At 41.4% G+C, this 23,274-nt stretch overlaps 1 protein-coding gene across 4 annotated transcripts in view; it reads left to right on the forward strand.

Annotated features, from left to right (window-relative positions):
* LOC138304163 (developmental pluripotency-associated protein 2-like) overlaps positions 1–23,274 on the forward strand; it is a 297,216-nt gene that overhangs the window by 61,275 nt on the left and 212,667 nt on the right. For all 4 annotated transcript variants that reach the window (XM_069243990.1, XM_069243991.1, XM_069243988.1 and 1 more), the window contains exons 3-4: positions 3,017–3,088; positions 3,499–3,574. In XM_069243990.1, coding sequence (XP_069100091.1) covers positions 3,017–3,088; positions 3,499–3,574 — 148 coding nt within the window. The remainder of the gene's footprint in view (positions 1–3,016; positions 3,089–3,498; positions 3,575–23,274) is intronic.

The following is a 23,274-nucleotide window of genomic DNA, read 5'->3' on the forward strand; positions in this document are numbered from 1 at the left end:
AAGGGACTGCGTTTACCTTGTGTGCCAATTTATAGTGCAACATCACATTTCTATCAACCCAACGAAAAGCAGTCATAAAAATTTAGAAAGGCATAGTACAAAGCCTGACTCTGCTTTCAGTCAGTACCTTTTGCCACGTTGATTGGGCTAAGGACTTTATAGTTAGCACATGGTGGTTGTGGAATTCTATCTGCATTCAGAAATGTGCCTTAGGAAATCCACCTAATTACTCTTGTGACAGATTATCAAACATATATTGGGGGCATGGGGGAGCTAAACATCGCTAGTCGTTTAGATTTGCAGAGTCAAGTGAGCTATTTATATGAACAGGAATTCCTGCAAACCTTTCAAGGTTACAAGCCAGCTTTGACCAATGATCCTTCCCAAGGCCTCAGTCAGTTTGAGTTTAGTTATCTTTCAGGATCTGCATCGCCCTCTGCAGTTTGATAGCTTCTTTTTTTTTGCTTTACCTGTATAATCTACTCCACTGCCCCTTCCCAAAATACACATGCTTATTTCCCTACGTTAATACTGGGATTAATCTTCAACTGCTAGATTACCAGTTTGTTAAATAAATATCTTTGATTCCCAAGATAATTTTCCCATTTATTTCTGCATTAAAAAATCTTAACAATTCCTTAGTTATTTCATTTATGAATATTCATTCAGTGATCAAGCTTTATCCAACTAGGTAAATCAAGCCATGGAAGAGATATTGATTGTTTTCCCTATCTAGCTTGTTTCATTTCTTGGCGGGTTTATTGTCTGAAGCAAATTTATGTCTTAGAAGCTGGCGTTTTGCAACAGAAATGGTTACTTGACAATTCTTACAAGACTGATATCATATGACTACAGATTGAGACCATGTTCACAAAAGGTAATGAAAGGGTGACGATAATCTTACATAGGTTAACATAACTTTATACTTCACTTTGAGGGAGAGAATTGAACTTTTGTAGCTGAATGAAGCAACATAATTCTTTCTAATTACTTTACTTGCAAAGGAGTTACTGTTCTGATTCCTTAAATATCAATGCAGTCTTTTACCAACAAAACTATTTTCAAATGACAATCGATTGCTAATAAATCAGTGAACCAAATCACTTGTTGATCATAGACCACATCTCGTAATACTTCATTATATCTTCCCAGTTGATTCCCAAATTAAAGTATTTATTAAACTAAACACATTCTGATTGGATTGTTTTACAGTAGATCTCTACACAGTAACTTCCATTTAAAATCCCCCTTTTAGTCTTAATAATGTAGTCACTTAACTAGGATATGGAATAGAGAACACTTCAATACTTCAACTAAGCTAAATGAGGAATAAGTATATCAAATCGTCCCCCTTGCTAATTTTATAATCAATTGAGGAAGACCATATCCTACCCACCAATTAACATTGTCGATAGCAGCTATTCACTTTTCTCATGATAGAATAATAAACTCAAACAATTCTTTATCCATAGTAGCCACACTTTCAAGACAACATAGTGAACGTGGTATGTTACCAGAAAGCTTGTATGCATCAGACTATTAGATACTCATTTAACCCTCCAATACTAATGCAAAATCCTCTGCATACTTTACCAAATTTTGCCTAGCATTTCCTTCAACTCATGCAATATTCTATCACTTTTCCTGGAGCCTCTCAAAGGTAAATACTACAATATGCCTAGGGCTAGAAATAGACATTCCTCTAGTATAAGGTAGAGTCATAAGATTTACATTAATTAGTAATTCTTGTGCCATTTAAATACTTTAAGATGGCAATAAAGTAACTTATCACCTGCAACACATGCTAGTGCATGCGCACTATTGAGTTGGTATTAAATCTTATGCAGTTGTATCTTAGAGTCCAAGGTTCGTGTGTAAGAAGTGGTGGAACAATTCAAAACCATTGTTAAAATTATCCTTGAAACCTACAACATGCCAGTGAACAAACACCAGCATGGTATTAACGATATTTGTGGGGTTTTTGATCTGAACCTCTGTTTTGGAGATTCAGAAAGTTACTGTAATTGAACTTGGTTTGTCTTACTAACCAAAAATGCTCTCTATGGCCATCATTCAGGTTGTTGTCTTTGTCACCATAGCTTTTCAGGACTCTTCAAGAAGAACTACATGCACGGAATTTGAAGATTGTGGGAATTGTAGAGATGTGTACACATACCATACCATAACATGACAACATTCTAGTTCAGCTGGCCCTGGTCAGTCTTCAAAAGGCATGGTTTTCAATTCTATTCACAGGCAAATCAACTGAGTATTATGAAGAGAACTGTGCAGGTAAAGACTTGACACTTTGGGTTACAGAACATGGTTCTCAGGAGACATTAAAGATAATTATCAATGAGTATGAGTTCCGATAAACTGAAGATTCTTGGGAATCTGTGTTGTTTACTGAATGAGGTCTGCTATTGCACAGAAAAGTGCACTTATATATAAGGCCATCCACTCCCTTCTTTAGTGACTGCAAAAGTTCATCCTGGGCTATATAGTAGTCTGATGTGACTTGTGGTGCACTTGCCTACTTCTTGTTAAGTCCCAAATTGAATTAACTCAAAAACTCCTCTATAACGTTGTACCTTGGGCCTTTGAAAATTTCACCTTAATAGGGCTGAGAAGACAGCAATTTGACTTTGCACCCAGCACGGTGGTCCTGTAGCTAATGCAACTGTGGATGTTTATGCCAAGGATACTTAACTGTATACAATTTTAATGGAAAGAAACAGATCTGCATTCTGTTTTTAATGATCTTCATTGCTTGAGGTAAAAAGTCCTGGTTCCTTCTATTTGGGTTATTCCCTAAGCTAGAACTTTCCTGAAATGAAGGGATGATGAACATGGAATAGGTGATCATATAGCTGTAGAATGTGCTTTGTCTTTGTAGGGGAGGGAATATGAAAAAATTCTACTTATGTTTTAGTTTTGTTTGCTGCATAGTGATGGTGTTGTTTCCTGAGACCGTCTTAATGAAGTTTAAATGCGGATTTACATCTCTCCTTTATAGAACACAGAGCTGTTGGAACGGCTGCAGGCCCACTACCAAAGCAACAGACATAGCAGTGCACCTACCGCTGAGGTGAGAAGCCACTTATCAGGTATTTGGGAAGTGTGGGGCAAATATGACTGTTTTCACGCAGTCACTGTGCAAAGGGACACGAATGTGAGGCTTTGCATATTGCAGCTTAATGTTCTGAATAATCTGCATCTTGAAACTGGAACTCAGATTTGGGGTTTGAAATCTGGAACCTTCCGAGTGTTTAGTAAATCAGTTGGGAGTTAAGAATATTGGCCCTTGAAGATTAGTATGGAGGCTCAGGAATATGAAATGTTTGAAGCAAGGAAGGGGTGGGAGAAGGGAAGGCTTGTTGGGCTTCGAAGTTATAGCTTTGATAAATTTCTCTAGCAGATCGTTTTTCATCTTGGTTAATTCTACATAATTTATTTCCCTGTACTGTTTTCTGCATGTGTTCCTTATTTCTTTGGCAGAATTCTCAGTCTCCAGCAGAAAAACGAACCCTGCTGCAGAAGACCCTGCTGCAGACCAAGAGTCGAACAGAGACCTGTGAGATTAATATTTTTATGTACAGTTTTGCAGTATGGGGGCGTAAAAAGGGGTTTTGTAGAAGACTGGCATAATATACACACACTCCTCCCTAGAATATAAGCTACATAAAGTTATTTTTAGGTCGAGCGTAAGCGCTCAACGTGTTGTATACTTATATTGCGTGTTTCAGCGATTTCATTTGTTGATTCCAGTGACCTTTAAAAATCCTTGCATGCTAGTGGTCATTTCTGCCTCTTTGTTCTACCTTTTTCACTTTGGGAGCAGCACAAACTACTGTATAATTACACTAAGTCCTGTTTATGTCTTCTGTAGGGTCCTTTTTTTTTTTCAGTTCCTCCTCCCCACCAGCTTCCTCTGCAAACATAAAAACATCAGCAGAGGGGTCTTTTCCAGGGCCAGCTTGCCCCTGTTTTAATTTGCAACCAGCACTTTTTCCCCACACATGAGTGTTTTGTTTCCTTTGATCAGAGGGGTGAGCGCTTCACGCTGCAGTGCTTTCTCTGCTATCTGTGCATGTTTCCCTGTTTAGTTAGTCTCCTGCTCGTCTTTATGAGCTCTTGTTTTTTTTTTTCTCCACTATAACAAATAGTCTTTAGGAAATGCCCCGTGTATATCTCCTTAAGAGTTTTTACGTTGTCTCTTATCTCCTTAATGAATCGGAGCTTGTTCAAACCTAATAAATAAAATGAGTGGTTGGGACTTGAATAATTAATCTCCTGAAATGGAAGGAGGCTACGTTTTCACAAACCACTTGGCGCTCAGCTCCAATGAGAAGCTTGCATGCCCGTGCAACAGCACTTTCAATACTGCAGAGTAGTGGATCGAACATCTAGCCGCAGTGTCCTCGCATTGTAGCAGGGAGCTTCAGGAGAAATAGGCCCTCATTTCAGGGTGGGAAATGGGGTACTTACAAGAACGTGGTACCAGGCCTGAACGAGCTGCTGTCCGGTAATATATGTTCATTAATAGATGTATTCGACATTCTGAACGTGGAAAGCAATACAGTTAGAGGCTAAAATAAGTGGTGGGTATTGTCGGACAATCATAAAAGATATTAACTTAAATTGCAGAGGTACCGAAGGCAGACTTGGAACCGTTTCATTATACATTTTCCAATAAATGCCAAACTGCTCTTTTTTGTAATACCTAAATTATTTAGCCTTATACTGTAAGGAAACTTGCGCAATGCAAAAAAAAAAAAAAATACAGTATTCACATGTTTCCGGTCAAAGTCGGACGTTTATTTATGCACACCAATTTTTATAAATAAAAACATTTTTTTGTATGGAAAACTCGGAAAAGCAGTCTGTTTCCTCAGGAATTTGTTTGTTGCGCGTAATGTAACACCACTTAAAATTCTGTTTTGTATTAAGGCACTCCATGTTCGCCAGGCAGCTCGTTAATTTAAATGCTTCCCAAGTCTGGCTATTTTTTTCTGACCCGTAAACTTGCAATTTTCCCATTTTTTTGCACAGTCATGCTTATTTTATATTTTTTCGCTTTGGATGGGTCTGCCCATTACTGTGCTTAGTGTGAAAGATGAGGTTGATGCCGTAACGCAGAAACTTAAATTATTATGCTTAAAGGGGTGAGTGCTGGATTGTCAATGTCTGTATTTGTTATGCCTCACCCCTTCTTTGCTGCAGTGTATTGGTTGTTGCCTCGATACTGATTATGATTTACTTAACAAGAAAGCTTGAGCGCAACTGCGGTCAACGTTGTGTTCATACTTTGCAAATGGTTAATGTTCAGTTGGGTGAACATTTCATCCATGAGCATTTGTTACCGTAGCGATATGTGATTCTTGATTAACGTAGATTTATCCAAACGATAACCTCCTAAACTGTGGAGTCTCCCACCCACGGGCGTGCATGTATGCTCTGCCCTTAAGTCAGGATTGTCTCTTTGAGATCTGACAATCCACCTATTTATCGCTACTTCATTTCGGTTACACTGCATCACATAAACATTCTCTTTTTTTTCCCTGGCGTGAATAGAATTTTAGTTTTTTTTGTAGTTGCCTCTCCCGAAGGATTCAATATAATATAGTGCTGTTTGTGAATCGATGATTAGGCTTTAACATCTGTTGTTCAGCTGTATATTTTTGGCTCTTTCTTCGATAATTAAAAAAAAAGCCGATTTAAAGGTAACGCATGTATGCTGACGAAAATACACGTGTACTGGTATAACACTTGTGTATAATCCTGCAAGATGTCACCGCACTAGCAATGCTTATCCTTAAATATGGGATCAGATTTTTACTGTCTGACAATTTGTAGTCAGCTACACTTTTTAACATAATTTACTTGCTGGTGTATTTATCGCCACCATAAACCCCAAGTTAAGGCTTGATTCTAATTTGACACTCCTTCCTAAGTGGCTTCTAGTCTAACACATTTCTTTCTAGTGTGCCACGGTCTTCCCATGCTTTTGGAGGGTGATCATTGACTATAGAAATGCTTATTCGAAGGAGCCTGTAATGTCGCTGGTCGGTGATGTAACCGACCAGCTTATTGGTAATTTGTGTGTGGGGGAATCCACGGATGTTGCCGAGCGGATTCCCCCTTGTGGTGATAGTGAATTTGGAGGCATGAGCCTTGGAGCTATAAATAAAGGAAGGCGTGGCCGGGAGCCAGGGACACGCGGCAGGCAGAGTGAGACGGGGGACCCGTACTGCTGCCGTGATCGCGTGGCTGGCCTTCCTCGACCACGCAGAAATATCACATCCAACACAATAGTGTCGAGTGAGTTTGTCGGCCGCGGCGCTCCCTAATTAAGCCTTAATGTTGGTGCTGCCATAGCACCCGACATTACAAATTGGCGACGAGGGGGCGCGAACCCTCGCCCCTGGCTGTGTCGTCGCTGCGGCCGCGTGAAGAACACGTGGTGCTAGTGCGACGCTTGCACAGCCGAAGAAAAAAAAAACAAATTGAACGGCGGCCGCGCAACGCGTGGTGCTCGTGCCGAGTCTATTTTTGTTTTATAACACAGAGAGGCGGCCGTGAGTGACACGGTGCTCGTGCCTGCTCTGTTTCAAGACATTTCTGCACAAGGAGAGTGCAACAAAAAAGAGGTTTAGTGTGTGCACCACAATTTTTTTTCTCTTTAAAAATAAAATAAAATAATAAAGGAGAAACAGTAATTTGAAAAGGACAATTTTTTTTCTAGCAAAAAAAAAGGAAAAAAGGGAACATACCTCTGTCACACTGTCACCTGCACAGCAGAAGTAAGTCTATGGCAAGTTTTCTCAACCAAGCCAGCAATAATGTCCGCAATACCTCCGGTAGAGCCATTCATTGTAGAGGGGGCACCATCTGCCCAGGCTCCAAAGTGGAAAGAATGGGTAGAAAGAGTACTCCTATTCTTTCAGGCCACCAAGGTAGAAGATGACCAGAAGCGTCCATTGTTGATCCACATAGGTGGTAGAGACTTATACAAGATATCAAAAAACCTAGTGGAGAATGAACCCAAAACGCATGTTACGCTGATAGCGGCACTAAACAGGCATTTTGAACCTATGGTTAACACAGACTATGAAAGATTCATATTTAGACAAGCGAGACAACAAATGGAAGAGTCGCTAGATGCGTTCCACCTAAGGTTGAGAGAGCTGGCAAGCACGTGCAGATACAATGATGAAACAGAGGAGGTAAGAGGGCAGTTGATTCAAGGGTGTGCGTCTCTAAGACTTCGAGAGCGTATCCTGGAGGAATCTGGAAAATCATTGCCAGACATTTTACAATTAGGGCGCACTAAAGAACTGTCGAAAGCCAGAGCTTCACACATGGAAGCTGCATTACAGCGACCCATAAAAGAGAAGGTGGTCAATGTAGCCACCACGCCTGTGAACCGGCCTAGACAAAAACTGAGAAGTCCGAATAAGGCAGTGCTGGTATTGTGGAGGGATGCCACATAAGTCATCTGAGTGCCCAGCCAGAGGAAAAATATGCTCCAGCTGTGGTAAAATGAACCATTTTGCAAAGGTTTGCTGGTCGAAGACAGCTGCAAGTGCATCGGTCAATGTTGCACTGGAAGAGGCTACTCCTGAAAAAGTAGGTAGAGGGAGTGACATGGATGACGATGATTCATGTGGTACATTCTTTATTTGCGGACAAACCCTTTAGTCCTCAGCAGGCGTCTCTTCCAAGGTGCCAAATAGTGATGGGAGATCACAGTATTGTGGCTGTAGTGGACACAGGGGCATCAATAAATCTTTTAGCTGCGGAAGAGTACAATCGGATGGCACAGCCTCCAATGTTAGCCAAGACTAACATTAAGGTATACGCATATGGACAGAGCACCCCTTTGGATTTGAAAGGCGTGTTCCAAACCAATCTGCTGCATGGGTCACAGTCCACTTCGGCAAAAGTCTACGTGACTGAAGGAGGAATGGGAATGCTATTAGGATGCAAAGCTGCTGAAGAGCTGGCAATTGTAACATTTGCTTTCAGCATTCATCAAGAGTCCGTGACAGAATTGGTCGCCCGATATGAAGGGGTGTTCAATGGCATAGGATGTCTCCGAGGTAGAGAAATCAAGCTCCACATTGATCCTACAGTACAACCAGTTGCTCTTCGTCACCGGCGGGTGGCCTTCCATCTTCGACCCAAAGTAGAGAGAGAACTGGAGAAGTTGGAAAGATCTGGGATCATCGAGAAAGTGTCGGGACCCACTCCTTGGGTCTCCCCCATTGTGGTGGCCAGGAAGCCCAAACAACCTGGTGAGGTGAGAATTTGTGTGGACATGCGCCTCCCTAATGTTGCCATCCGAAGAGAAAGACACCTTACGCCAACAATAGATGACATCCTGGGGGAGCTCAGTGATTCGCAATGTTTTTCGAAATTGGATCTTTGGTCAGGATACCACCAGCTGGTACTGGACAAAGACTCACGTTACATTACTACATTCTCGACCCATGTTGGGCTTCGGAGGTATAAAAGACTGAGTTTTGGAATATCTAGTGCTGCAGAGGTGTTCCAGAATGTCATTCAGGAGTTATTGGCGGGATTGTCTGGAACACTCAATGTCAGTGACGATATTTTTGTTCATGCGCCCACTGTTGCAGAACACCACTCTCGACTACAGAAAGTTTTACAGCGTATTCAGGACTCGGGGCTCACCCTTAATCGAGAAAAATGTGAATTCTTGAAGGACAAAATATATTTCTTTGGCTATGTGTTTTCCTCAAGTGGAGTAGCTCCAGATCCAGCCAAAGTGAGTGACATTAAAAGTGCTCCTCCTCCCACCACTATCACTGAAGTCCGGAGCTTCCTAGGAATGGTGAATTATTGTGGCCGTTTCATTAAGGACTTGTCTAACCTCACGCAACCTTTGAGAAATCTCACCAAAGCTTCTGAGCCATGGAGGTGGGGAGCCCCCAAGCAATTGGCATTTGATATGGTTAAAGATGCGCTGTCCAGTGAAACTATCCTGAAGTTTTTCGACCCGAAACGGAGCACCAAAATTGCCGTTGATGCTGGGCCCAAAGGGTTAGGAGCTGTGTTACTGCAGGAATGTCCCGAGGGCATGTGGTATCCTGTGGCCTATGCCAGCTGATCACTTACTGACACGGAACAGAGGTACTCGCAGATAGAAAAAGAAGCTATTGCGGTACATTGGGGTTGTAAGCATTTCCACATTTATGTGTATGGCCGCCCATTCGTCGTGACTACTGACCATAAGCCGTTACTTCCCCTTTTTAATGGCACTGCGTCTAAACCACCTCCCAGGATTGAGAAGTGGATGTTACAGTTACAAGATTATCGGTGCCAGTTAGAGTACCGACCTGGATCTGAGAATCCTGCGGACTATTTGTCAAGGCATCCCCGTGAGGCCTCTTCGGTGGAGATGGAAGAGGCATATGAAACAGAAGAGTATGTCCGATACATTACGGACAGGTCCCGGCCAATACCAATGACACTGAGTGAAATTGTGCGAGCCACTAAGAATGACGAGTGTTTGCAGAAAGTTCTGGTGGCTATGCGCCATAATCAGTGGCACCGTTTGAAAGGACAGATGCCTCTGCTAACTCCCGACTCCCAACGCATCATCGGAAGTCTTTACCATGTGAGGGATGAACTAACAACTGACGCCGATGGCTGTCTTTTGAGAGGAAATAGATTGGTTGTTCCCTCTTCCCTTACTCCCAGAGCGGTCGAGTTGGCTCATAATGGTCATCAAGGGATGGTTAAAACAAAGAGCCGTCTCCAGTCGAAGGTGTGGTTTCCTCTAATGGATGAGCAAGTGGAGAATCTAGTGAGGTCCTGCCGGTGGTGTCAAGTCACAGGTGAGCCGAGTCGACCTGATCCGGTCCAAACTGGCCCCGCCCCAGCTGGCCCGTGGGTATCAGCGAGTTTGGATTTTGGAAGCTTACCTGATGGTCGTCACACTATGGTGCTCATCGATGATTTTTCAAAATATCCTGAAGTGGAAATCATCCCTACTCTTACAGCTGATGTCGTAATTTCTGGTTTGGAAAAAGCAATGGCAACTCATGGTTTGATATCGGAAATTACGACAGATAATGGGCCTCCTTTCCAAAGTAAAGAGTTGGCAGACTATCTACACATCACTGGCAACTATCACCGTCGGATCACTCCACGTTGGCCTCAAGCTAACGGTGAGGTTGAGAGGTTCATGCGGACTCTTAATAAAGTTATTCGAATAGCTGTTGCTGGTGGTCAATCTGTTGAATATGCTATATTTTCATTCCTGAGAAATTATCGGCAAACACCACATTCCACCACCAACAGAGCTCCAACTCACCTTGTGTTTGGGAGGGCCTCGTTGGATGCTATTCCTCACCATTCGTCTTGGATTCCTCCAGCTGTGTCCAGGAACCTGGTTCAGGAGAAGAGGAGAATGTCGAATCAGCAGGCGACCTGTAGGCGCCGGGCTATTCCCTCGGAGCTGAAAGTTGGTGATCAAGTGCTGTTGAGACAAACGGTGCCGGGAAGCAAGTTTCGCACTCCGGCACTGTCCCATGGATTGTTGTTCAAAGAAAAGGTTCGGCTATTGTGGCCCGGCGTGGCGATGAGACTGTGACCCGCAACGTTTCTTTGTTTATGCGATTTCACTCTCCAGCGTGTGCTGTCAGGGATGAGGTCGTTAATGCGGGGTAGTTGGTTCCGTCATCTTCAGGTCTTGCTGTGGATGATTCAGTGTCTCGTTCAGCTATTGGTACGGATGCGGGTCCCCTTCCTGGCCCAGTTGACGCAGCCTCTAATGACGTGACTCCGGAGGTGCTGTCTCATCGGTCCGAGTCCACTCGATACAACCTGCGCAGCAATCCTTGCCCCTTTGTTCGACTGCGTGATCATCTGTGTGATTTTTGAACTGTGAGAACATTTGTTTCTGTGCCGTTGGTTGCGTTTTTTGATTTAAAAAAAAAAAATCATTGGGGAGGAATGTAATGTCGCTGGTCGGTGATGTAACCGACCAGCTTATTGGTAATTTGTGTGTGGGGGAATCCACGGATGTTGCCGAGCGGATTCCCCCTTGTGGTGATAGTGAATTTGGTTTGCTCCGAGGCATGAGCCTCGGAGCTATAAATAAAGGAAGGCGTGGCCGGGAGCCAGGGACACGCGGCAGGCAGAGTGAGACGGGGGACCCGTACTGCTGCCGTGATCGCGTGGCTGGCCTTCTTCGACCACGCTGAAATATCCCATCCAACCCAACAGTGTCGAGTGAGTTTGTCGGCCGCGGCGCTCCCTAATTAAGCGTTAATGTCGGTGCTGCCATAGCACCCGACATTACAGAGCCCATTTAGTGAGCAGAGCAGATCTTTTTGAAATTCTGCATTCTCAACCAAGTCACATGCATTCATACTTAACATTTATCACATCAGTGTTCACCAGTAAATGTCTTATCTACTGTGTGCGAACTAGCCTGCAAACAGTTATTTGCGGAAAAGTAGCCGCGATCGGTTTGTCTTTATAGCTAATGTAGGCGACACATATGTCCTGTAAGATGTGGCACGCGCAGTGAAAAGATTGAACCCCTTATTCACTCGCCTTACTGATCTAAATATCTGAATTTTGCGAGCCCAGTCATGAAGTGAAAGCAAAATGACGCACTTGCTAAAGCAACGACGTAATGAGCTGGACTTTCTGTATTGTTTTAGAAGTCTTAATTAAACACAATGACTTCTTTTTAAAGTAAGTTTTATATTTTCAGATTTTGTTATAATGGTCTTCAGAGTAAATACAGAGCGTCTAGAGTACTTGACAGGGATCAATATGAAATGCTCTCATCTCTTTGCCCATTACTTTTTATACCGAACAGTCTTATTTTGGGAAGCAATAGAGGGTGACTTTAATTTACCAATTTGAGGGGTTGGTTTTTGAATTTGGAAGTCAGATATTTACTTCAATTAAATGACTTACAATTTACAGAAAAAAATATGTATTGCCTATGGTTAATTTTAACACAACCACAGCTATAATTTGTCTTAACTGATAAGGTGTCTGGTGGTGTTTTTTTAATTTTTTTTATTTATTTATTTTTTAGGGGAAGAGCGTAAAGCTCTCCATCCCTGTTGTAATCTCTCTTTGGGCTTCTAACCACGGCCATGTCACATCAGTCACTTTCATTGGTTTGTGGGCTTGCCTTTTAAAATCCACTTGCTTTCTTTAGTGAAAGGCATGCATATGTCATACCTTTTCCAGTGTTTAGCCCTCCTCGAGCGCACCGATCAATTACTGGAAACATACGTGGCTCGATGTTTTCCATATGGTTTCTGGACTACATTTTTTCTTTATTTCACAGCGCAATCTTGCTGGGCAGTAGTAGAGCACTTTGCAGGACATCGATCCTGTTACATAGATAAATGCACTTTTGCCGATACGTTTCACTGCCAGCGACCTTCTATTTCCCTTTGTGTGTCTGCTTTGCGCTGATGGAGGCCATCTGCTCGCTTATGTGAAACTTTTACTTTTCAGTTTATATGGCAAGAAAAGTCCAGTTAGTTATGTGAAACTGTTTACTTTTTATTTTCAATTTCTGTGGCAGTTAAAGTCCGGTTAGGTGTTTGCAATGCTAATAGCTAACGCGAGACCCATTGTATTGCAAATGCTTGTTAGCTCTAGTTGTGCTAACACATTGGTATCCTTGCAAGTAGCTGGCTTATTTCTATTGCTGAGCAATTGTATTTACTCTATCAAGGAAGAAACCGTTTCACCTGATTCTGTTGCATATTTAAGGACCTTCTGGCGTTAATGCCATTAGTTTCTTAATATAGCTTTAATATAACATATTGTGCATTTGAGAACCATCCGTTATGATTGCTTTGGTTGACTCATCTGTTCTTTGTTCCATTATCTTAGGTTTTTGTACTTCACTTAGAACTTTTAATGATTTAGACGAGAAACCTGTGTCCTAAACTTTCAATCTTTGTTTTAGGTATACTGCCCTTTTACTTTAGCCAAGATGTTCCCATTTGGTGATTGTCCGTTTCTAGCTCACTTTAGGGGTGGCTTCAGACAGTGCTTTATTTAAGAACCCCACCGGCACTCATTTTTGGGGGTGAGCAATTATTTTTCCTCATTTGTCAACCTCGGGCAAGAGAAAAAAAAAAAAAAGCTGAATGGAGGAGGTAGCAAAAGATGGAACGACAGAAAAATCATCACGAAAGGAGAAAGCAGGAGCCTTTAAGAGAGGTAAATAGACAGGGAGTGCCTGGAATTGGATTCGAGAGGCATAAGATGGCTTTTGGATGACCAGCCTTGGTTTTCAGTGCGCAAATGTTAAATTGCACCGGCTTCTGAACCCAGAAATTAAGCACTGATTTGCCTATATTTTTCCTCATGGTAATTAATGTCTTCAGAGATGGAAGCTATGAGCCCAGTCCGAACAGTGATTGAAGATATTCTCTCCCAAGTTCTGGACATTTTTCTGTCCAAAGCGAGTAGTGTCTTTTATTTCTCATTACGAAAAAGTTCTCATGGTGTGATAGTGTTGCTCTACAAAGGCCTTATTTTCTAGGAACCAGTCCAAAAAGCTAGTCCCACTTTTGTAGGTGGGTATACTATGGGTCCATATCATAAGTCATCAAGGTGTTCAAATGGTTATACTAGTCTTCTGAATCTTTTTTTTTTTTTTTTTCTCCTTGAGCATGTCTGTTCACCTTCGAAGACACTGGCATGCTTGTTGTGTTCATATCAGAGAGCATCATTTTAGAAAGATAATATTACAGACAAGGTATTCCAAAGATTTAAACGGAAGCATGTTGAGATTGAAACATTTATCACTTCTTTTGAAGATTATAGCTGTTCTGCTCTGGTGCCTAGGTCTGTAAGGTATTAATTATGGTACACTTTTTCCAGACGCATTGAGATGATACTTGTTTCTCAGTGTTCTTTCAGCCACTTGATTTCTGAGCCCGTTAGTATATCTAAATCACAGCTAAGATCAGACATTTAAGGTATGAGTCCTCTCTACTCTGAAATTAGGTCAATTTTCACTGTAATATACTTCCCTGAGTCATACTTAGTAGATAGCCCTTCCATAACAATTACGAATTGATTTAAGATTTAATTAGTGTACACTCCTATAGCATTAGAACGTGTCTTCTGCTTATTAACATGTTTAATACTGAACTCCTATATTATACATTTTGTCTTAGCTGAGTTACGTGCTTTACTTTCAGTTCTAGATCCTTTATCATATGATTTATTCAGATGAATGTGACGTATAGGCAAATCCAAAGCCTTTTAGCTCAGGTAATAGTTTTCACATGGCCTGAATGGCTGGTCTCAAATTCAGATTTACAATGTTTGGAAATATCAACAGGAGATGTAGCATTTTCATTCTTTGCGGTCAAGGTGGATTAATTTGTGGACCCAGTAAGTGGTGTTGTAGAACCATCAATAGAATTTCAATACTGCCCCAAACAATTTAAAAACCATGACCAATGCAGCCATGGAAGTAAAACTCCAATCAGGAAGTAAAGTTCAGATTTTATTACAAACACAAGCTCATTAGTCATGTAGCCAATGTGCATAACCAACTTAAAAGGTACATAATCACCAAGGGTTGCCCAAGGAGTCAAATTGGTTTAGGCGAACTAACATTAATAAAACTAAGCATTCAAGAAGAATTATGCATATCAACCAGAATGTCTGAGTTACACAAATACATGGCTCAGAGTTAAAAATCAGTCAATTCAAATAAACAGAATCAGTCTTTAGCTAAGCACAGGACAACACTACAACTAATCAAATCAGGGAAATATATGGGTGGGGAGAAAAACATGCAGGCAAAATACAGAAAGCGCCAAAAGGGGTAAAAATAATTTGGAAAAATTATCTGATTGCAGATCACTAAAGATTTTTTTTTTTTTATTAAAACGAAAGCGTCAGCATATCAGAAGCTCGGTCAAGAGTCTTCCAAAAGGGAAATAAAAGGATTTCCAAGTCTAAAGGTCATGTAATGTCGGAGAGATATGTTCATCTAAGGATACAGCATTCATGGAATCCTCATCGGCAAAGCATCAAGATCAGCAAGACATCTGCAAGCTTTTGGACTTCTATGTTAAGAACTTCAGGGACTGCAAGGATTTGTCAAGGACTGCTCCAATGTCCAAATGTCCATCAGTATTTTAGAATTCACAAAGCTTTCTGATTTGTCAAAGATATGTCATGTTGAAGGGGCATCATCTAATAGTAATCGATCACAAGACTCCAAGTTGAAACAGTCCTATTCTTTCCCAGGTCTGTCATGGTAATATCTTCCATTTGTGTGACTCCACGCATGTTTGCAACAATTGTATACAATGTCAATCCATGACTCATGATGATCTTCCATCAAGGCCACTACGCTACATTCTCTCTATACTTAAACAATAGAACCTATTACCAACTAGCTAAGCTTCTTACGATAATAACCTAAAAGAAAGGTCACGTTAAGAATGAATCAGTATTTATAGCATGGCCACAAATTACAAGCTTTAGTAGGTCTTACTCATACTAGCACAAGGGAATTATGATGCCTTTAATATGTTTTACTTCAACACAGATAATACGCAAACGTATAAATTCAACATTCGTATATTTCGTTAAGGTAAATAATACATTTAATTTCAAATCAGTTTTGTTACTGCATTTCATTTGGTACACCAAAGAATTGCATCTCTCACTTTTGCACATATTTTTAAACTCAATCATTTACTAATCAGAAATTCAATATTGTTTCTAAATGCACTCCGAGGGATACAATTGATGTTGTATTGTAATTTAGAATCTAAACTAACATGTAACTTCAAATTCTACCTAATTTGAACTCTGAAATACAAGCAAGTGCACATTTAAATTGCTTGTCAGTGCAGTTTTCTACATGTAGCAATTTAAACTACTATTAACATAAAACAAACTCGCATTCTGATGACTTTTGTGACTAGAGGGGTTCTACTAAAGGTTAGACTAAGTCACAGGTCTCGCCTTTTTGTTCTATTGGCTTTTTCAGTGCTTTTTAATGATGCTCTGCAGCAGCATCAAGAAAAGAAAAAGTAAAACAAATTGCTACAACTCAAACTTATGCATTAGTGTGTATGCATTCTGAGCTGCTTGCAGTCATGTCATCCTGTAGGTGCACACGTGTGATTACGTATGCGTGCTAATGTGTCACTATATATGCTCGTGCCTACAGAATGATGTGGGCACTTTTAAAAAAAAAATATATATATATTTTTTTTTTCACAGATTCTAGGTGCCGTATGCCACTTGGAGCAGTAAATAAATACTGAATTAAATTTTACTGGCATGACAATGCGTTTTTTAAAGTGGTGCAGCAGAAATTGCAGCTGCTGGGCTATCCGAAAAGTTAAAAATAACATTTTATTTAAAGGGTCACAAAGGATTGGGATCAGTGCAGCAGCAGATGGAGGAGACAATGTATGGTGGTAAGAGGGTGGGGGGCAGGGATGGAGTATCAGAGTGGAATGAGGAATTTGAATGGTGCAGAATAGCAAAAAACACATGTACCCTCATGTAGTGATTTAAAAAAAAATAAAAAAAATCCCTAAATGTGAGTGGAAACATATACAGGTCATCCAATCATTATGATGATAGAGAAGCTATGCTTCAAGTGGGAGACGAAAAAGAGGAAGGAAAGCCATCCTTATAAAGCTAGCAAATCAGAGTGACAAGAAAGCCAACCAAGGGTAAGTAATGGACAGGCTCCAAGACCATTGTACGTTTTTGATATGATCCGCAAGAGCTCTTTCCTTTAAAGCTATATGCTTAAGCATGACTGGTTAGGCCCAAGGAGGCACCCACAGGCTTTGTGCATGCATAGGAGTCTCATTTATGGTGGCTGGTCATTGAGGAATTAAGTGGTGTGTCACTTCCAGCTGCGCTTCCTTCAGTGGGTTCATTTTTTCCATCTCCATCGCACTTTCTTTCTTTTGCCGTCATCCTGCTTCCATTCCTCCTAGTCACAATATTTTCACTTTTCTCAACGGAGAATTCAGTGTCCTGTGCCTCAGGTGCACGCCCATCCTTCCTCTGTAGATAAAGCTTACAGTGGAAGAACTCTTCACTTACCATGGTGTTGGAAAGGTTTGAAAGATGCATGTACATTATTTTGCATGCTTTTACTGTCTTTGTTTTGAGGGGATTTGTATCCTGCATAATGCGTTACCTTTTGATAGAAATGTAAATTTTACTCGCTGTATGTCCAGTTCAAAATGTAAATGGTCCTTGCTTTTGTATCCTAGACCAGCAGGACAGTCTCTTGAGTTACCGGCCTGCATTCACAGTGCTGTCAACTCTTCGGGTCGAAATCAATAAACCTGTAAATTTGTTCCAACCGGCATTGGTTGTTACTTGAGATTGGCAAAAAGACTCTATATTGGCTGCTTTTTTTTTTTTTTTTTTAACCAGCCCACAGAACTGGTATATTGTACAACTCTTGTGTGCGTCTGGTTACTTTACCTCCCATAGTGGCTGACCCCTTGAATACAGTGGTGTAAAGTGGAGCTTCAGGATATGGGGGTACAGTAGTTACCTTGGTCCAAGAAGCAAGCAAATGTAGGAGTCAAGCTCCACAAACTTGGTTGGCATTCCACTCTGCTGAAACGAAGCCTATTTTTTAGATGCACTAGATGTCATTGTGTCACTCAAAGTTGTGGAATGAGGAACGTGATATGTTTTCCATTCTTTTGTTGGACCTGAGATGAAGGAGCACACTGGTCAGTGTTCATGCATACCAGAGAGGCTTCTACAGAAGGTGCATCACAACTGTACACCCACCAGCACAAACATGCTGTGCACATCAGCTTTGATGTATTCTGGAGTCTGAGGCTCAATGAAGATGATTATGCAGGGACACTGGTGCAAGTGTATAGATGCAGCGAACTGGGTAGATTTTTTTATTTTTTATTTTTTTAGAAAGGCAGTGGAGAGCTAGTGCAGTCATTTTCTTTGGTGCTCTAAAAGACAAAGCAAGGACCAACGCATATAGAATGCAACATAACCTTTAGAACTTTGCGTTCAGTAGGCAGAAGTGAGATTCTGACAACTGACCACACTGAGCATTACACTTCTGCAGCAGCACCATGAACACAGTGCTCGGAGACTGCAGTGCTGCAACTGCAAGCTCATTGAAGGGGCACATCTGCATCTAGGTACATGCATTCCTCTGCAAGACTCAATAGGCTTTGGAGAGTTTTCAGTGCTGTTGCTCCAAAATGTGTGTGGTTGCACTTCAGGACTTTGTCCCGTTTGCATAAAGACTTGCCTTGGCAAGGTGAAGATAGTGTGCGATATTTAAAACTTAGAACATTGGAATGTTGGGCACTCCATTGCAGACAACTGGCTGGTAAAAGCCTGGAGCCTTATCATTCCACTGTTCTTTGTTCACAGCAACAGCTGTGAACCAAGGCCTCATGGAGCCGGAGGGGATTTTAATGCCTACAGGCTCCGGTAAAACGGTTTTAATTATTAGAAATTCTCCCCTCTAGTGGCAGAATGTTCTAATAGCCTTATAGCCCTCTGTAGCGGGCTCTACTGGCTATTAAAGGTCTGCTCCCTTGTTCGTCTTGGGCCTTTAATGCCCAGAAGAACCCGCTACGGCGGTGTCTGAGTGCATGAAATCTGCAGGGGCTTTGATGTCCTCCTTTCAAAACAGCTAGTCAGTCAGTTTGACCAAGTCTTTTATAATGATTAGTGGCCTAAACAATATGAAATCTAAACAACCTTCAATAGGTGGGGCCAGGAATCACTTTAGTGCTGGTGGCACTGAATGTGACAGTGTTTGTTTGTTGTCCACACCCCACTGACCTTCTCCTCCACTGATTCTTACACTGCTACTCTGACAGTGCCCCTCAGTTCTCCACAACCCCTCTGCTACATGTATTTCATATATTATTTGTTAATGCTACTCACATCCGTGTAGGGTGTCTGAGAAATGAGGTGTACTCATCCCAAAAGAAATAAAGCAGGCTGAGGTCACTGGACGGAATTAATTCATAGGGTATGGGACGTTTGTTTTTATTTATTTGCAAAAGTAATGTATCCAGTGTAGGACCCCTGTGGGATAGTATGGATTATGCTGGCCAGTTCCTCCTAAGAGCAATGTAGGACAGCGAGACTCAGGAGAGCAGGCTAGCATAAACCCATATCAAACATCAGCAGACCAGGCTCAGGATGGTCAGTGAGAGTAGGCCTTTTAGTAGCCCAGAGTGCATGTGCATGAAGTATGAACACCTTTATGATAAACTAACAGGCACAGTGAAAATTTTACACTGCCTCCAGACCTATCTGGAGAGCTTTCACTTGTGTCCCGTCATGAATACTCGCCCACAAACTGAGCTCACTCACACACCTAGAAGCAACTCCGTTCACGTAAGAGTCATATGTTGCATGAAAAACTACAGAAACACCATATAGAAAAAAAATGCTGTTAGGGAATGCAACTTCAAATTAAAATGTATTGTCAAATAAAATTATTCTGGTAGCGTAAAGGCGCTGCACTGCGGGGTTAGTCTAATACCGCTAAATAGATTAAAGAGTGCACATAAGGACACTATGCTACCAATATAGCGTGCAGTGCATGTGGGAGAGAATCCTTCACATAGCAAAATTTTACAAGTTTAAACCAGAGCACAAAAGCAGTCTTAATCAGTCATTTCATCAAACCGGTTCATTCTTTGTTGATTCCGAAGTACTTGAAATCCAACATGAAGTATGTAATTCACAAGTAGATGGCAGACGACACTCGTTTAATCTTACAAACTACGTTTCAAGGCTCAATTTGTAGTCCAATGAAAATATTGCAAGATAATCAAGGGGGAATTCACAGATCTGTTCCCCCCAGGTAGTAAAAATTCAAAAGGCTCTGCCTTTAAAGTTGAAAGCCTCTGAAGTATAGTGTCCATCCTTTTTCTAAAGTCTCTATCATACAAGTGTGGGATGTGAATGTATACGATTGTCTATTTTAGTCCCAATATATTCAGCAGAAAAAAAGGTTATGACGAGACCATGATACACATGATAACACTGCTATCCACAAAAGTCTTGTTTTTGCCAAAAATGTTAAAGTGTAATGTAAACAGTGATTGTTGGGAATTTGAGCTTTGTTAAAGCATGTAAAGGACATGAATTTAGCACCTGTTAGGGATCCATTCCAAAAGTTTTCATTACTGACACATTTTGAGACCTTGAAAGACCTGACTAACAAAGCTTTGCAGGTGGTACTGATGTGAAGTGATTGGCAGGAGCCCAGTCAGGTTGACCCTGCCTGTGCATCACAAACCTCTTGGTAGGTGACTCTGCAATCCTAGGCCGAGTCCTAGAGGTGGGCCAGATGTTGCAGTCTCAAAGTAGATGCTTGACTGGCTCATCTTAAGGTCCTCTTGTACCCCTGAGCCCAAAAAGAGCAAAATTGTTAAGTGGTGCCTGTCTGCCCCAACTTTATAACCTCATTCACCAAGAATTAACAATGTAGTGCCTTTGATGTAGCATGAGTGAGAGAATGAGCGGCACATGTAGTAGCTGAATTGCACAATATGAAAATCTGAGGCCAATCCCAGCATGAGCAAATTGTGTGATCCTAGGCAAATATTTTTATGCCACAGAACCTCCTTTTTCTGCATGATCACAAATGAGTACCTTTGCTAAAGAAGGATGAGTTCAAGACGTGTGCACTACAGAAACCTCTTATTCTGAACTACTACAGTAGTGCTCCATCTATTAAAAGAATATGGGCCACATATGGGGTTCACATGACAACTGAGTTGCCTCCCATTTTAGTAGTCGCATTATCAGGGTGGGAGAAGGCATACATGTTTTAAAACTATTACTATGATCTGAATTACCGAGGTGAAATACATCCACGTGTTAAATACTTTAAGTGCATTTATCATATTTTTACATATTGTTTGAATGACTACATGCTAAGTATTTTCATGTCTCAACTTGCGCACAGTCTTTTAGCGCCAAACCTGAACACTGGCTCTGTATCTTGACGTTCCCTGTTAATATGTTGGCTGGCCCACATCTACTCTGTCTGCAGCAACAGTGACTTGAACAGTGGCTGACCTGACTGACACTCCTAGGACAAAAACCATGAATAACTATGGCCCACCACAAACAACTCCTCGACCACCCCACCCCTGAAGCTGTGTCCCTGGTCACATATTTGACCATCGCTCATTGTGCTCTGCATAGAATCAAAGAACTAGCTGTGGTTGGTCTTCTGAACACCCCTATAATCCATGGCTAGCACATTGACAATCTTGCACTGCCTTCAACCTCAACCTCAGAGCTCTCACTTGTGTCCATCATAAACACCCATTCACAACCTGAACTCACCTAGATACCTAGAAGTAACTTGATTCATGTTATGCATTTTACAACAGTCCTATGTTGCATGAGAGAAACTACAAAAACTCATCAGGAAAAAGTAAATACTCCTCGGAAATGCAAGGTGAAGTAATAAAACCTGTGAAATATAAACAGGGACTCATCCCTGACATGGATCACCATAAGGTGTTAGTTTGTTGCTTGTAAAGTTAAGAACATGACTACAGGGCCCGGTAGGGGCCTGTTTAAAAGACCGTTTTTAATTAATGCTGTGTCTGAGATATGCAACCTCCCCCCCCCCCTCTTTTCAGGGGAAAGTGGGGGTATGTTTAAAAAGTTAGAGAAGCCCAAAGAGTCCCTATCAGAAGCCCAAGCTGGGAGCCCAGAGCCACATCCCAAAGTAGGGTGAAGGGGGTGAGAGAGTATTAGTGAAAGCATTTTGGCCCTTCAAAGGCTGGGGTGTGCTTTGACTGCAGACTGCCAGAACACAAGAGGGGTGATGCAGCATGCACCAAAAAGTCACCCACTGATGACACTCCCAAGGGTATTGCCAGGGATGGGAGGGGTGAAGTTGTCTATGTGGATTGCAAGGGGTATACTGAAGCCACATTAGTGTCCCTGGGTGGTGAGGAAATTGAGAGCCCAGTGGCCTACCAGCACGGTTAAGTACAGGCAGTGGCCAAAGATCAATGAGATGGAAGTTCAGGCCTTGAGGGATACAGATGCCAGCATAACCATGGTGATGGCCAAGCTGGTTTGGCAAACCATATAGTACACCCCAAAATTTCACACTTTGACTTTGATCAGAAATGGGGCATTTACTGAATCTGAGATCATAGCTTTTTACAAGAGGAACTGTGGCAATATTCCAGTTAGCTTTTAAGTTAGGTCATAAACCTACAATACAGATGTTACACTTATATAAAAGTGTTTATCTGCAGGGACTTAAGGGGCAGGAGTTTGTGGGCACATGAAACCTGAAATTTTACGAAGGTCCGAGAAAAGTTATTGTGTGGGCTACTTTTTGTGTTCTCAAAAGCGGTGCAAGTTAGATTTTTCATACTAAATTAGAAATAGGCTACATGGAGGATAATTTAAGGGTTGCTCCTCTGGTTTAAGATTTGGTATATGCTGCACACAGCATTTTTGGTACTTATTCTTAACGTCTGTTTTCTGGATAATATGGGCAAGACCCCATAGTTATTTTACATCAAACACACTTTTTTTTTTTTAGAATTAGAGGTGCCTAAATTCTTTTATACCCCAGAGATTATTGATAGAAACTCTAGGATGAATATTCGAAGTTTGTGTTTCAATTATAGATGTAAAGAATGGACATTCTATACACAATTGAGGCAGATGTTGCCCTTAATGCACCATTGACTACTTCTGTAAGTATGGAGCTATGTTTTCAATGGATATGTAATCTGCAGTACAAATTTTCTTAAGCACCTCAGCTTAAACACAGTGCACTTTCTTGTAGTCTTTTATCAACAAGGAACTTGGTTTTCAAACTTACCAAACTGTTCTTGTGACAGCATAACTGCATGGAGCACCATGCACTTGAAGCTTTTTTACACCCTATATAGAATGCCATGCACCCAATTCCTGCTTCTGATTTTTCCGACTGGAAATATCGGGAGCTATAAAGCAGGTTCTGATGTTTTACAGCGATAGGAGTCAGAAGCTACTTGCCATTCGGTGATAAACTATATATGAGGTGCCATGTAATCAGGAAAATATGAATTTTAAAATGTTTTTAATTACTATGAGTTGTGAAATCTTTATGTGCATGTGCTGTGGTGGCTTAATAAATATGCCCTGGAGCTTTTAAATATGATGTGACCCATTATTCTTAGAGGACATTTTTTAAGTGAAATATTGGTAATGTTTCTGCAT

Source organism: Pleurodeles waltl, chromosome 7, assembly GCF_031143425.1.
Source record: "Pleurodeles waltl isolate 20211129_DDA chromosome 7, aPleWal1.hap1.20221129, whole genome shotgun sequence".
Taxonomy (NCBI): Eukaryota; Metazoa; Chordata; class Amphibia; order Caudata; family Salamandridae; genus Pleurodeles; species Pleurodeles waltl.